The 17,688-nt window shown below is 34.8% G+C and overlaps 1 protein-coding gene across 1 annotated transcript; it reads left to right on the forward strand.

The window, feature by feature from the left end:
- The first annotated feature begins 6,086 nt into the window (after positions 1-6,086).
- LOC150098515 (cyclic GMP-AMP synthase-like receptor) lies at positions 6,087-7,243 on the forward strand. Its single transcript, XM_090405256.1, has 2 exons — positions 6,087-6,411; positions 6,495-7,243. Exons 1-2 carry the CDS (start codon positions 6,087-6,089, stop codon positions 7,241-7,243), a joined length of 1,074 nt encoding a protein of 357 aa, XP_090261382.1.
- Positions 7,244-17,688: the final 10,445 nt, after the last annotated feature.

The following is a 17,688-nucleotide window of genomic DNA, read 5'->3' on the forward strand; positions in this document are numbered from 1 at the left end:
CGCTGCATCAAGCATAATCCCACCAATATCTTATGTCGTTGGATGTCTCATCACACCAAAGTGCTTAACATCACACTTATTAACATTGAATTGACAGCCATTATCGTTTGCCCGCTTCAGTCCTATTGAAGTTACCATGTAAATGGAGTAGCCAGTCTGAAACATGTCAACTGTCTATCTTGACTGCATCAGTAAATTACTGAAGATCTGCTATCAGTCTCTTCCCAATAACTTCTCGACTTATCGAGTGAATAATAGGTCATTATTCATAATGCCTGACCATTATAAATAATGATCCAGCATTATTGGAAATAGCCGTGCAGCCTAATAAATATTGATTAATTTTTAAAATGACTAGGCATCATGAATTAAACTGCATTCCCTTTGGGCAATTTGATTTTCAAAAAAACTCCTGACCTAAATTACGATCATCTCCTGTGTAATGTTTTTCTATTTCGAACTTAATTATTTTTCCATGTGGTTTCTGTCGCCATGGCAGTAGCGATATGGGCATCATGGAATATCTTAAGTATCACACTTCCGTGTGAATGCAATTTTTAATCAAATTGCCATATGCATATTAAAAGACCCGTATGTGATGCTTATATCTTATGGGCCAAATGACTTTGGTTTTTGACTCTCTCTTTTTCTATCGTTGTCAAATACGCTGATTTTGTAAAAATTGAGTGACCTCCCGGCCAAACGAAATCCGAAGAATATCTTTCTCCCCAATCCCTACCGCTTCCTATATTATCACTTTGCCGAACCAGATGACAGCAGTATTCATATTGACCGGTCAATGTGATAAATTATGGTAAACGACGTGAAATTTATTAGCGTACCCGATTTTGTTTGTCATTTTGTTTGCCCCCCCACCCCGCATACAACACTTTTTGATTCTCCGTCTCAACCCCTTATCCAAGCCAACAATATATCCTCCTATATATGCACTATATCGCTCCATTATATACCTCTAGATATACCTCCAGTGTATCGCTATCAGGGGCTCATTGCTGAGTACGGGCTTGACAAACCCGAGATACCCAAGCTAGACCTGATCTTACTTCATACAATATACACTTGGTATATCATATCTGGAGACTGGTTTTCTACTCTTCTTTCCCTCTACTCTCTCTTACTTCTTACTCCTCCCCGCCTCCGGTGCTATTAGAGCAATTCGAGAGCGAGGGGGTGACTCTTTCCTCTAAAACTGTAGTTTCCACTATCTGCTAAAAAAAAAAAAGCGACTGAATTCAGGTCAAGGAGTGGCGGTTGACACTTGACGAAAACTTAACCTTTGAAACCGAATGAACTCTAACCAACCTAAAGATACACGTTGGCTCAACAGTCGCCGGACAAACAACGGTCGCGCCCACTATTAGGGAATCCAAGATAGTGAAGGCGAAATATGTGCTATTGGAACAAAACATCACCTAGTAGACAGGAAAAACATAACAAGCATAGGAACATTGAATGTAAGAACTCTTCACCAAGAAGAAGCATTGGAAATACTACTGCATGAATTAGACAACTACCGATGGGAAGTGATTGGACTCTGCGAAACCAGATGGACTGGAAAAGGAGAATTCCACCATGGACTGTACAAAATCTTAACTTCAGGCAGGAAGGACAACACACACACCAAGAAGGAGGAGCACTTATTTTAAAACCAAAGGCTCAAAACTCTCTATTGTCCTACAATCCTATCTCACCTAGTACAATTAAAGCAAGATTTAAAACATCAATCGGGTCACTAACAATTAGTCAAGTATACTCACCCACTTCGACATCATCAGAAGAAGACATTGTGGAGTTCTATATAGATTTGCAAAAAGCAGTACAGCAGAACTCAAGTGAAGATCTCCTAATTGTAATGGGGAACATAAACGCAAAAGTACGCAAAGTGGGATACCTGACCAAGAGTAATCGGAAAAATCGGGTATGGAGAAAGCAATGAACGTAACGAAAGTCTTCTAAACTTCTGCTCAAATAATAGACTAACAATAACCAACACTCTGTTTAAACATCCAAAACCCCCAAAGAAAATGGACATAGATATCACCAGACAGACAAACCAAGAATATGATAGACTATATTATTGTAAACCAAAAATGAAAATCAAGTATCCTAAATTTCAGATGAGGTAGAGCGCCGCATTGTCGAGTCAAAAGAAATTACCTTGGACCCTTTTCATATGAACAATAATCTCAGCTATAATTTGCCTGACTCTTTCAACTCTACTATCAGATACTGGAGATCGCGTGATTCCACACACGCACAGGTGTACAACAATAGAACTTTAACTGACTGTAGTTCAAGCTCATAACTGTAATTTACAGTCGAATATTATGGCTTTATAATTGTATAACTTTAGAGTGTGTCAATGTTAATTTCAGTGTCTTTTAATATCTTTCTATGTTCTTATCGCCTGATGAAGTCATTCTTGACGAAACATGTTGCGTTTTTTCAAATAAATGTCATTGTGTTATAATTCTCGGGTTTTAAGTCAGTTAATTTATAATATATAAAGGGTGTCAACGACACCCTTTATATATATATATAAAGGGTGTCGTTGCTTCAAGTCAATACCTAAATAGATTATATATATATATTTAAAAAGAAGAGAGGAATGCAAATACTATTTATTTTCATATATTTTTTGTGTCGATGACCACTTTGCGGTCACTAGTCTTGAAACCCTATTTTCACTTACCGTATACGTCGGGGTATACGACTACACTCTCGAATACCACATAAAACCCCTCGAAATCATGGGTCATCTTATACGGCAAATATAAAAAGTGAAGCTGGATGAACATTTAGGTAGTTACGATACATCGTTATATAAGAAAATAGGCAGTGTTTATAAACAAATCAGATTAAGTTTTTGTAACATACATTTATTTAAAATATTACAATAGATGTTACGTCTTAAAAAACAAATAATAATTATTAACCTCAATTTTCATGTTAATTTTCTTCATCATCTGTTTAAAATAGTTCTTCAGATTCATTGCTTAAATGATCGTCATGTGGTTCCCATTTCGAATCCGGTGAATTGATTTCGTTTTCATCGTCATCAGTGTACCACAACAGATCATCTTCCATACCATCCATGATATTAGACACACCACATTTTTTAAATGATTTTATTTTTATTTATTTTTTATTTTAAATAATTTTACAACTGTAAACCTTGTTTTTTCATGACCTATAGTTGGAACTAGCACACTCTTACTACCTTTAGACTGCACTGTTTTGACAAAAGAATTTATGTTTTTTTCTCAACTGAATAATAAATTCATGGAAAGTGGTAAGTTTGTAGTCAAGATCTGCTGGTAGTTTTTGAGCAACTTTCGCTTTTTGTCGTATGACCAGATTTTGTCTGTTCATAGAACGATTACACCCTCTTGAAGTAGCTTGAAATTCTATACTTCCATAACCATTCTGCAAAGTGATTTGCCAGTTGCAGCCATCGTGTGATCCCCGTTCTCATCGCACATTTTTTCTTTGGCAATTTTTTTAAAATATCTTCTTTCTTCCTCCATTCTCTTACCATCTTCTTTTTTATGTCAAATGTTCTTGCAGCAGCAAGAACATTTGACATAAAAAATTGTTAGTTTGCTTTGCCATTTCAATTACCCTCATTTTAAATCGAGCTTCATACTTTCTTCGTTTTGTTGCTGGTTTCATGATTTTAAATTATAACAATTTTAATAATCCTAAAATTAAAAAAAAATGCAAAATTAATAATTAATTAAAATTGAGACTGTTTGCGGTCTTTTAATTAGAGTAATTCGCGTAAATACTAAATCTATGCTTTGAAAAAAAAAATAAAATAACGGATATAACAAAAATACCTAACGTCGCATTAATAAAGAAAGAAGAAATTGGGCGAGTCATCTTATACAGCCGACATAAGCTAAAAACCTAAAAATTGCTACACGCCGACATATACGGTATCTATTTATCAATAAAGATACTGTCTCAAGACGCGAATCTATTCATTTATTTTCAGCTTACTTTAATTTGATGTTTCATTTATGTATTTAATTAGTAAATCTAGATCGTTTGAAATTATATATTTCTTCAAATCTTTAAGGGATTACGATACTGCTTTGTTTTTGGTTTTAATTGATGTTATATATAATTTTTAGAATTTATATTACCTTTATGTACTGTAAATCTATTTAAACTTTTGCTCCGAGAAGCTAGACTCTAGCGCCCTCAGGCTCCGAAAAGTGTAAGTACAGCCCTACTGATATCATTTGCTCTCCTCTTCCTAATTTAAAACCAGTGGACAGTTTACAATCAGTTCAAGTTAATACATTCGAGTCCCACTCACGACAGGCAGCAAATCTACAATTCGTCAGGTACCAGAGGCATGTTCAAGTCGTATTTTTTTAAATATAATTTTATTATTATTATTTTTAATGTTTAGAAGTTAGTGGGAAGATGCCGTATTGCTTCCTGACGGCCGAAAATATTTTACAAACTTCCCTGCGTTTAGCCTCTAGAGAGCAGGATTTTCGGACTATGAAAAAAATAAATAAAACATAAAATTAATTTTGAAAAAACAAAAAAAGAACCTTATCCCACCTATAGAAGGAATGAATGAATGTAGTATAGAATTACAAAAATATTTCGTGGATGGGAGGCACATTAAAAAAAAAAAATTATAAGCTCTGATTTTTACGTTTACTGAAGCTGAGATCAGGGCTGTCAGACAGCGTCACAATAAATAAATGATATATATTGTGAATTATTGGTAAAATAAGAAATATCTAAAATATTTCTTTCATTAATATGATTTTAAAATATATCTTATTTTTCCATACGGTTTAGAATTATCTCGGAAAATTTACAAATGTTTCTTTGGCAATGTCGCAGCGGAAAGTCAATCAAAAAAAGAAATCGATTTCATTTAAATTTTCCATCTCAAAATTCACAACCTAAGCGCTCTTTGTAAGATGAAAATGCACTTGCCGTCTCCCCACTAATACTTAATTCTCCAAATCAATCCGATACTACCATCAGCGCCTCTACTGTCCACCACAAAAAACGCTATATTTTGTCAGTAACTTGCATGTGTCATTCCGAAGTAAAATATAGTGATAAAAAAAAAATCAGCTAACGCCTTTTTATTCCCGTATACGGGAGTAGGCGAGGCTATTTAGCCCTATCTAACTTTCTCTTCCTTTATTTCATGTAGTAATTACTAACTCATTGAAATTGAATATTCCAAATTTATTATGAATATACATTCACTCCAAATAATTAAATTTTCCATCTCAAAATTCACAAACTGAGCGCTCTTCGTAAGATAAAAATAAATTGCATTTCACGCTACATGCACTTGCCGTCTCCGTTAATACTTAATTCTCCAAAACAAAACAACGATACCAATAGCATCGCCATCTACCGTCCACCACCAACAACGGTATAATTTATCGGTAAATTGCGTGTGTCCTTCCGAAATAAAAAATAGTGACCTCTTCCTTTATTTCATGTACTTAATACCATCATATTGAAATTGAATATTTGTAAATTCATAGTGAATATACAATCGCTCGAAATGATTATTGTCATTTGAAGTGATTTTCATCAAAAAACCACATCATATGAAAGGTGGATATATTTATTCCGGATGTACGTCATTCGGCTGTCATGTACCGTAATGTGACATTGGACAGCTCGCCGAACATGAAAGCGAAAGCACGCTAACTTCGATGAGTAAGACGATGAAATAAACTTTGTTTAAAATTCATTATACACATTCCCAAGACTGAAATTAAAATATTTTTTTAGAATATGTTAGGATAAAAACTACTGTATAATATCTGACCAGTTTCATATAAGACTGCAGGAAGACAGAAAAGGGAAATTACCGAATGAGTCATATTGATACAATGGTTGGACTTTTAGTTTGGGTTTTATTTTTTATCTTAAATTTCGACCTTTTTAAAAGGGAGCAGGCGCACGTTTCACTTAGTAAGCTCATCGGAAAGTGCCACTTTGGACAGTTAGTTATTAATGTGATTATATATTTATCGCTTATTGAGTGCAGAAATTTTTTCTTCAGAAAAATGCCGTGTAAAACCATCGGACGACACTCTACAAGCCAATTGCAGCATTACTTGAAGGAGATTTTAGCTGACCAGGTAAAATTGGAGAAAAATGAGGCTAAAGCGAATTGTACGATCGTGACTCATTTGCGTGAGTACATTGAAGACCATATGAAAAGCGATCGCTTGTTCAACGCTCTTTTTAAAAGAACTGACGGAACTGGAAGCTATTTTGAAGGATTGCGGGTGGCCGAAGCTACGGAATTTGACTTCAACTTCGTTTTTCGACTTCCATTCTTCAAAACTGACATTGCTAATATAACCGAGAAATCGATACTCCAATGTCGTATGCCTTTTTAAAGTTAAGAAGATCAATAAAAGAAATGAAATATGAAAACGTGCTTCATCGCAAATATTGGGGTCTCGAAGAGTTCTTCGACGCCGAAAATTATTTTCTGTGTACAAAAGTGCTTAGTTGGATGCAACGACTGGTGGATAAAATCCCGTTTGAGGAGTTTGAAGGAGTTAATAAAATTGAAAGGACCAGCAGTGGTCCAGCGAGGACGTTATTAATCACAACAAACAATTTAGTAGAAATCAGTGTGGACTTGGTGCCAGTTTTCGAATTTCCTGGAGAGCAATACTTGAAGAAAGTTCAACACTGGGATCATCTATTAGGAAAGGAAGTCACAAAGAGTTGGGTTTTGGTGCCGAAACCACTTACAAACGAAGGGAGTGTTTACAGTCCTCCTACCAAAGACATTCCGCGTTTGTGGAGACTCCATTGCCCATTCGTAGAAAAATGTCTGGTCAGAAGAAGGAAGGCATTGAAGCCAGTTATTAAATTGGTCAAACTCTTAAAGGAAAACGAACATTGGACTTGTATTCCTTCATATTTTGTGAAGACCGTCGCTTTTTGGCTTATTAAGGACCATCCTGATCCCGAGTTCTTCAGTGAAAAAAATATGGCGGACTGTTTCTTGCTGATGCTGAAGAAACTTATGGAATGTTCAGGTGAACGTCGGTTGAACAACTTCTTCTATCCGGACTTTAACATTATGTACAAAATGACTGAAGATGAAGCTCGGATGGTTCATAATCGATTGGACAACATAATTGAACAAATCCAGACGTCGCCAAAAAAAGTGAAGCGGTATTTCAATAAGACTTGTATGTGATATGCGAAATTGGAGCCCTCATACCAGTAAAGTAAGTATAAAAGAAATAGAAATAGTATATTTTAATGCTTGTTTCTTGAGTATACCTTGTCTTTGTTCGTTTGAAGTTTTAAATGACTTATTTTCTTTGTAATTTCATTAGGCCACTTCAGCATTCCAGAGACAAACTTCTCAGCAGTGAAAGAGATCCATCTCCTGAGATATAAACTGTGGTAGCTTAAGTTTTACAGTGCATTGGTCCTACTGTTTTCCATAACTGCACATGTGCTTCTGAAGATGTATTTATTTATATAAATATTTGTGTGTATATAGTCCGACAGTAAACGCTATTCCAAATCTCTTCAATGAGTTTGTGGTTTTTTTCTTCTTTCAGACTGCCACTACAACAATATTATTAATAATAATTAGAATAAAAGGATAAATAGAATAAACTGTACGTTTCTGCAATTCGTTCTTTCAGGCCGCAGAACTTCTTTGTGTGTGTGTGTGTTGTGCTTTACTGTACTGGTTTGTGGTATCCCGTAAAAAAAAAAAAAAAATGAGTGAAAAAAAAAATGAGTAAAAAAAAAAAAAAGAGTGAACTCAAAACCCTTTGGAATTTTTCTTTCTTCATGAAAATAGCAAGAGAGACAAATCTTGTGATATATTTCTAGGTATACGTTTTTAGTTAACATTGTGAATATACTTGTAAATAATAGTTCAGTGAAAAAAATCTGTATTTGTGAAGTTAAATGAACAATTAAGGTATCGTTGATGTGTTCTCCATATTTAAGAATATGTATTCTGCTTAGAACTTGTAATAAAGGTAACATTTAATTATTTTTTAGATATATGAACATGAAAGAAAAAAATTTGTGTGTGTGTGTGTGTGTGTTTCGGGAAATGATACGTCTACAGAGGGGGAAAAATACGAACTTTCAGATATCAGTAGTGTTAATGTTCAATATCTTTATGATATTGACGCGACATTATTGCCTAAAGAAATTTGTATTTCTGATGGAATTATTGTAAGACATGTCATGACAAAATCACCATCTAGGTGGGAGGAATTACCTGAAAGAGTTAAAAAACAGAATTCTTGGTTAATTAAATATAATCATTAACTGCAATGGAAAATTGGTTTTCTTTCTCTGGACAAACTAAGAGATTGGAAAATACAATCAACATGCGAATATCAAAGATTGCTCGCCAAAGGTAGAGAAAAATCAGAAACATTATCCAAATTAATAGGCAGACCTGTACTTGATTTAAATGATATTGGTTTTTTCCCAAAACTCGAAAAATTACCGGTGATTCTTATACATGTTACTGGAAACATAGCCAAATATTTTGTGCTTATATCAATGTTCAAAAATTTATGTATTGGTTTAAAAAAAATAAAAAGGTAAGCCGTAATTTTACTACAGTAACAATTTCTCACGATCGCACAATGAATAAACTTTCCCAGATGAATGTCAATATGTAGAAAACATCACGTGATGTCACTTCCACAACCGTGGGAAAACATCCCTTGAGTAACAGTGCGAATTTTCCTATAAGAAGATTAAGGAACAAGAATAGAGTGCATTTTTCAGTTTATTTAATTTCCGTATGTTAGATGAAAATTCAATATTGTAAATAATATTTCAGTCAAATAAAATGTGTCTTTGTAAACTTAAATGCACAAATTGGTGTCGTTGATGTGTTCTCCATATTTAAGAAAATCACGTCTATGTTTGAAGTCACTGTGAATTCACACACAATTTCTTTTTTTTTTTCTCAGTTATTCTGTTTAGAATTTTAATTAGAAAAGTAATGAACTTTAAGATCTTAAAATTTTAGACATATCAAAATATAAGTTTTTAAGATTTAAACATGGCATAAAAGCAATAAAACTGAGATTTCAGTAATTAAGTATTTTAGAAAATGTGAACATGAAAGGAAAAAAATTGTGTGTGTGTGTGTGTGTGTGATGGGGGAGGGGATACCAGTGATACCCAGTAGTTGATTATTTTAGAAAATGTTTACTGCAATTCATTAACAAATATTTTCCCATAGTTCCACGCTCGAACCAATGACCCCAACACTTGACCAAATATCTTCCCAGAATTCCAATCTCTAATCATTATCCATAATACCATATGCGAACAAAAAGCTCATCCCATGTCACTGACAAAACCGTCACATCCCAGAATTCCATGGTCTGACCATTGCCCATAATGCCATGCAAATAAATAATTATTTAGAAAATGTCTAAATGCTGATGTGCCTCTTGACGCTAAACTAAAAATTCCCATAGTCAAAATTAGCAATGAAATCCCAAATACTCCCCACGGAAATTCCAAACATTCCATGCTCTAAACATCACCCAGAATTCCATACTAAAACCATTACCCATAAGTCACCACTAAAAACAATCAAAAACAAAGGTTCTCACACAAATCTGCCACCCACAACACACAGGAAGTCACACCTCCCCACTACAATAACTTCCCTTTCCACGTCAACTCAATGACGTCACTTACCTACATCTGATAACAACACACAACCATGGCACTGCCGTCACTTACCCCCTTTTACCCTATCCCTATTTGGTTTAAAGTGTCCAACCATTCACGGCACGAATCCTTATCTTATATTGATCTTGACCTGGTTCATAGGTCCGACCAATCACGTCGCGTTACCGCCGTCACATCCCCCACCATTTACCCTACCTCTATTTGGTTCATAGCGACCCCACTATAAGGAATCGTGACGTCATGAGTATGGAATGTTTGAAATTTCCCTGGGGAACATCTGGAAGTGACGTCACGTTACTAGTTTCACCCCTACTACTTACATATTTTACAGCCATGAATACTTAGTTACCAGCCATAGTTCTGATTCGTCAGCTATATGCCGGTTCCAGACCCTTTAAAAATGGGGGTAGGAGCAATGGTGAACTGTTTTGTAAAAATCTCACCAGAAACATTTTGTGGCAAGAACTGCCGACAAAATTACCAAAACTCGGATTGGATACGACTGAAGGATGCAATAAGTATACCCGAAGTCGTACTATAAAGTACGACTTCGGACATTCAGGACGAATGCCCCAGAACATCCGAAATAAAGGAGAGTAGGTATGAGCATTCAGTTCGACTTGGCCAAAAATAATTGGCATCAGTGAGACCTGGTTGTCAGAGAATCATAGAGTTACAGGGATAGAATGTAATGGATATTGTATTTACAGAGAAGATAGAATTATTGATGATAGTTGAATAACTTCAACCTACAAAACTAGAAATGAAGGAAGAATGTAGATCTGAGAGAAATGGTTCAATTGAGGCTGTCTGGTGTGAGAAAGAGAAAATGGGACAAAATATATTGCTAATTGGTGCTGTGGACCCGCAGTTCAGTGTAAGATGTGCATGGCGTGCATCGGCAAGTTAGCACAATGAGTGCAGGCCAATCAACTATCATGGGAGACTTCATCTATGGGGATATACATTGGAGGATGAAAAGGGTAGGTACATGGCGAAAAGGACATTATAAGGGATAATTTATAAGGGTTACTAAGCGATAATTACCGGAAACAGCACGTGTTTTGTGATCATCATCTGGTCAGCCTGTATCTTTTAGATACAGGCTGACCATTTTTCCTTGAGACCAAAACGGGACATTGGGATGGGAAAACCGGGACGTTGGTTAAGTAATATTCTATATTCATGAAAACGTAAGACGATGAAAACGTTTTATAGCATAAACACATCTTTTGCAACCACCAAAATTGCTGTTCGTGTTATCTGCACGCAAAGCAACAATTTTGTTTTGCAAGGCAAATTTTTCACTTACTTCCTTCAACACAGCACACTGTATGTCGGATGTTTCAACACATAAGGAAACAACGTTTATAATTTTGTCTTGAAGGCCGCAATTTGGCAAAAAGTGCCACACAACGATTGGATAAAGTTTGATGTATTTTTTGTTTGTTGCAAAAAAAAAAAAGAATTCAAATTTATTAAAATGGACAAGCTGGGTAGTGATGGAACAACAGTGCCATGTCAGCATTGTATTGTTCATTTTTCCTGGAGATCGTCATTAAAACTACAGTCTTGCCACTTTGACATTGCAAGGATAGACTTGAAGCTTTAAAAAATATGAAATTAAACTACCGCATTGAATAACAAAGCCACCAGTTAGCATACAGGGAAAACAAAAACTTACTCTACAGCAGAACAGACACAGGTTCTGAGACGCGCGAGTGTTGCCAACATGTAGTGTTTGATTTCTCTGAATAAATCACTGCAGATATCGATATTTAAGATCGAATAATGCGATTCCATCGTTATACAAATTACTGGTATCCATGATATCGATATATGATTATAAGTTATGAATACGAATATATCATTGACCAATATTAATGTATATTTATAGTATTTATTAAAAATCGGACAAAATTTACATTTTTATTAAAACGACAAGAACGGCCAGGAAATAAGGAAAAAAAAAAGAAAGAAAAACGGTACTTATGGTCAGCCTATTTAGATGACGTAATTCTTATGATAATTTTCTAATATCAATGTATGATAAAAACACTTCCGTCTAAAAACAAACAAACATTAATAAAATGGCGATTTCTTGTTCCTATGGCAACGGTGAGTTCCGTTCATGTATATCAGACGCGGTACAACTAACGGTTAAGAACGAAATAAGGTATTTGGTAGCCTACGCACGCAGAAATTTGCTGCAGTAAATCTGAATATTTCAAAATAAAAATCGATGATTTAATTCCAATAGTTGAGAATTACTGAATATTTGATTTTATCTTCAGTCCACAATAGCGGAGTATAATATTTAATTTCTGTTTTAAGTATGTAGTTTGTGATGCGTAAATTTAAGTAATTATTTTCCAGCATAATTATTGCAACTTAATCGAATTATATTTAAATAAAAATAGAAATTTTAATCTAAAAATAGAAATAGAAATTTCCATTTCTATTTCAATTTGCATCCTTGCCGGAACTTCATCGCCTTTACTTTGTCAATAGTGGAACATTTATTTCGTAGGATCACGTGTGAAAATTAGTATATTTTACTTGTTCTATAGATTCTCCATTCACAATGCAGTTGATATTTTCAATGCTTCTGCCATTATCATTGTCTCTGTCTTTTTATTGCGGACATTCATACTATATCTATTACAACAGTTATTCAAATTAGTCAGGGAATCTTGCAGACTTGTATAGGATATATTTAAAAATATAACATCAACAGCATAAAGTAATGAGTTGAGATTAACATCTCCAATTTTGATATCAATTTTAATACCACTTTCCTTCATAATGTGATCCATATAGATAATGAATAACAGAGGGGATAATGTGCATCTATGTCTGACGCCAGATTTTACAATAATCTATCTTCTTGTGCGTCCTTCAATTCTAACTGCTGACTTACAACTCAAATAAAGACTAAGTATTGCTTGATATAATGTCCAATTGACACCATATAACTGCAGCGTATTGAATAGCTTCAATCTTGGCACCTTGTCATATGCCTTTTCCAGATCGACAAAACTTAAATACAGATCTTTGTTATATTCCCATACCTTCTCGACTATTTGTCGTAAAGTGAAGATCTCATCCTGACAGCCTCTATTTGGCCTGAGTCCAGCTTGTTCTTCACCTAGCTTTTCTTCCACAATTCTTCTCAATCGTTTCTCAGGTATACTTGCATAGATCTTGCCAGGAACACTCAGTAGGGTAATACCTCTGTAATTCTCACATTCAGTTTTATTTCTCTTTTTATATATGGGTACTATCAGAGCTCTACTCCAATCATCTGGAATTCATTCCTCTGTCCAGGCCTTCTGAACTATACAGTGCAACCAATACAAGACTTTAACCTCCATATTTGAGCATTTCTGATCCAATATCAACTACTCGAGCTGCCTTTCCACATTTCAGGCTTTTGATGGCTTTTTCTACTTCAATTATGGATGTGTATTCCTGACTGCATGCCTGGTCAATGTTTTTTATCACTGCGCTGTCATCACTGCTTGTTTCATTTAGCAATTTTTCAAAGTAATTACTCCATATTTCAAGGATACCTTTTTCTCCAGTTTTCATGTCGTCTTTATCATCTCTAATTCCTTTTGCAACACCCATTCCCCCGTTTCTAAGCTTCTTCAACAACCTCCAGAATATCTTACCACTTTCTTGATATTTATTTTCTATGATCTTCCCATGACTTTTGTTTAGCTAGTTTTACACAGTGTTTTGCTTTCTTACATTTGTCTCTGAATTCCGTAAAAGCACAAGCCGACTTATTTGCCAGCAAATTTTGATATGCTTTCTTCTTTTTCTTCGCTGCCTCTTTAACTTTCTGGGCCAACCATCCAGTTCTGATTTTTCTATCTTTGCAGACAACCTCACTGCAGGCCTTCTCTGGCTTAATCAATCAATATTTTCTCTAAGGCTACTGGATATCCAAGGTTTAGTTCCTCTTCTCAAATTCTTTCATTTTTTCTTTAATAATGTTTGTGTATTTTGGTCTACACTTCACATCTGAGAGCAGCTCAACTTTTATTCGCTTTAAACTCTCTTACTTATTCTTCTTTTTAATATTAAATTCAATTTTATCCTGCTTAAGACTAAATGGTGATCACTTCCAATTTTAAATCCTCTGTACACTCTGATGTCCTGCACCAGGGAGAAAACATCACTATCAACAATAACGTAGTCAATGAGACTTTTCTTATTCCTTGCCTCTTCTCTCCATTTAAATTTGTGCAAACATTTTTATGTTGGAACATGGTGTTAGTAATAAGCAGGGTTTTTACTACCGGAAACTCGGGTTTGTCATCCCGCATACAGAAAAATCGGCCTTCAGAACATACGCAATTTACAGAAAATAATACTAGTTGTGGTGGGCGATAGTTGGCGTTGATGGAGATGATTGGTAGCAGAGGTTCGGTGGAGTGGTGGAGACAGTTGTATAGTAGGTGTCCTCCGGCGGTGAGGCTTCGGACTCCTCGGAGGTGTCAGGAATAATAATAATAATAATTATTATTATTATTATTATAATGACCTGTCCATGTCCTGAGCAGAAATCCAACAGGTATTATTTGCAATTATTATTTGCTTTTCTCCAAAGCTTTTTTTTTTCTTTTTTCCAAATTTTCCCAAAATATTTTTGTATGTCTCATAATCATTTCCTACTGTGCTATTTAGATCCCCAACAAGCACCAACTTTTTCTTTTTCTTCGTAGAACCTTCTTTGGGACCATATGCACCAATAAGGCTCATCGTTCACTTCCCCATTCTGATATTTACCGACATCACTCTACTTGATATTGGCTGCCATTCGGGAAGATCAGCCTCGTATTTAGTATTGATTACTTAGCTGCTTCTTTTCTTTCATTTTCATTGCCTCTTTTCGGTGATTGTCATTTGGCTGTCTTTTCCTTGTCTCTCATCGCCTGTGTTTTCCCTCGATTGTGTTGCTCTCATTGCCCTTTTGTTGCTTAGGAAACCGAAACCCATCAAAAATCACTGCAGGAAAAACTCGGTCAAGTGAATGAATTGATTGTGTTTATTTGTGCAGATGTAAATTCACAAAGCAAGCGCACTTAGTTGAATGCAAATGAATTTAATTTTATACAGGCTACATTATAGTCACTTGGTTTTATTTTCTTTTATATATGCTTTGGCTGACCATAATTCCTTAAGCAAAAAGGAGACATTGAGATGGCAAAAACGGGACGTGGGTTATGTAAGATTCTGTATTCATGAAAAACACGATAAAAAAGTTTTATTACATAAACATATCGAACTTACCATTATTCTTCAGTGAGAGAATCCAAACAAAAAATTTAGGTAGACGTAGAGGGGGGACTGTATTTCACCACGATCGTATACCATGAATATTCTCCGATGAAGTGATCCTACGCACACTCACACTCCATCACAAAACTTTGTCTTACATATTACCAAAGTCTTGAAAGTGTAGGCATTTTACCCTCAATTCAGAAAAAAATCTCTACTCATCTATCAGATAGAGGATTGTTTTCTTTACTTCATGTATCCAACTGCCTCACAATTATAGATTTATGAGGGTCCACTGATCGAAAACACCATGTTTTTCTGTTTCTGTGCGTGTGATGAGTTCCTCGTTCAGGCTGTCCTGTATTTCTTTCCATTCAGATGTCTTCCTTAGTAGCACCGACTTGAACTTCTCAGTGTTTCCTAAACTGCACTTCCATTTGTTCACATGCTCTAAGCTGATTTCATAGAAATTCTCAAATAGCTTAAAAAGCTTGGCCTCATTAATTCTCCTGAATCTACTAACATTTTCAGACATCATTAGTTATAAACAGTTCACTTTTTCTGGACTGTAAATTGTTTACAAGATTTTCAATGTCAACATTCATGGATACTTCTGTGGCTGAAATATTATCTTTTTCAATAAAGCTAATGTACTGTATATTTGGAATGTAGACACTTGATGGCTCTTGCAGATGACCACAATTTTAAATAGGGATCTTCAAGCAATTTTCGCAACATAATAGGGCATTTTTCTTGAGAAAGAAAATAAAAATGAAGCTCATCAAACATGCTTAAAATTCTGTCAATTGATGGACCCAAGGACAAAAATCTTGTAATTCCATGCTCTAACAATTTAACTAATTGTTTCCTGCAAAGTCACAAAATTTTCCAGTTCTTCAACTCTGATTGTGGATATATTGAAGTATTTGTGTACTTTCACTGCAAAATTCTATCTCAATTAATAAACAGTGGACAGCAGCAGAACGCTACAGTAGAACAGAGGCCTCGTCTGAGACGTGCAAGTGTTCCCAACATATATATATATATATATATATATTTTTTATTTTCTCTGAATAAATCACTGCAGATTCGATATTTAGTATCGAATAATGCGACTCCATGGTTATACAAATGACACTGGTATCCATGATATTAATATGATTAGAGGTTATGAATAATAATTTACGATCGACCAATTTATATTTATTTATAGTTTTTATTAAAAACGGGACAAAATTGACATTTTCTTAAAACGATAGGAAAAAAAAAAAAAAACGGTACGTTTGTTCAGTGTATAATATGCGTGATATACATACAACTGCAACACAAATAAATCAATAAAAAAAAAAAATCCTCAAATTTTCTTTCACTCACGTGCAAGAGGCGCCATCTGTTATCGGAAATTAGCATGTCAGATCCGTCTTATATTATATTCTTGTCGTTGTTATGTGGATTTTTTTTTTTTTTATATATTAGGTAATTTTTTTTGTATAGATTATAACGCATTTCTATTTTGTGTATTAATAATATGTTGTTTGCTTTCAAATACAAGTACGGGATCTTTTCCTTTATTTTGCGTATTTGTTTTATTGGTAAATTTATTCTGAATATAAATTCGTTTGCAATCAAATTTCTGCTTCAACATCACAGTAATGTTTATCGAAAATGCACACAGAAGACGAATGCGTTATCTCCCGATTCCATTGTCATTTATTCGCAATGCAATGTTACGAGTGCTCGCCGAGCATGAAACCGAAAGTCATCACGTGAAATAGGATGAGTCAAACGATGAAATGAACATTGTTTTATAATCCTATTCCGCCAGAGATTGAAATGAAAATAATTTTTCACCGATTTATTTGAATAAAAACAATTATTTTCAAATACCATCATAGAAGATTGTTTAGAAAAAACAACGTCCATTGAGGAGGAAATGTATTTATCGATTCGGTGACAGTGAAACCAAGAGTTTACTTTGAGGTTTCAGTTTGTTTATCTGCAGTTTCGGGTTCGCTGGATACAAAAACAGATATTTTTATCTGAAGCTAGTAGTCCATAGGAAAGTGAGCTTTTCGGATGGGTAGCAATAATTAATGTTTATTTATTCATCGGTTATTGATTATGGAAATGTTATCTTGAAAAAAATGCGAATTCAAGTTATGGGACGAAGCTCTAAAAGTAAGTTGCAAACAATATTTGAAAGAAATTGTAGCTAACCTGGTAAAACTGGAGAAAATTCAGGCTAAAGCGAATTGTAAGAATGTTACTCATTTGCGTGAGTACATTGAAGACCATACGAAAAGCGATCGCTTGTTCAACGCTCTTTTTAAAAGAACTGACGGAACTGGAAGCTATTTTGAAGGACTGCGGGTTGCCGAAGCTACGGAATTTGACTTCAACTTCGTTTTTCGACTTCCATTCTTCAAAACTGACATTGTTAACATAACCGAGATCGATACTCCATTGTCGTATGCTTTCTTAAAGTTAAGAAGGCCAATAAAAGACATGAAATACGAAAACATGCTTCATCACAAATATTGGGGTCTCGAAGAGTTCTTCGACACCGAAAATTATTTCTGTGTACAAAAGTGCTTAGTTGGATGCAACGAGTGGTGGATAAAATCCCGTTTCAGGAGTTTGAAGGAGTTAATAAAATTG

The sequence above is a fragment of the Typopeltis vanoorti genome, chromosome 15 (genome assembly GCF_054136105.1).
Source record: "Typopeltis vanoorti isolate ZY-2024b chromosome 15, IOZ_Tvanoo_1.0, whole genome shotgun sequence".
In the NCBI taxonomy this organism is placed as follows: Eukaryota; Metazoa; Arthropoda; class Arachnida; order Uropygi; family Thelyphonidae; genus Typopeltis; species Typopeltis vanoorti.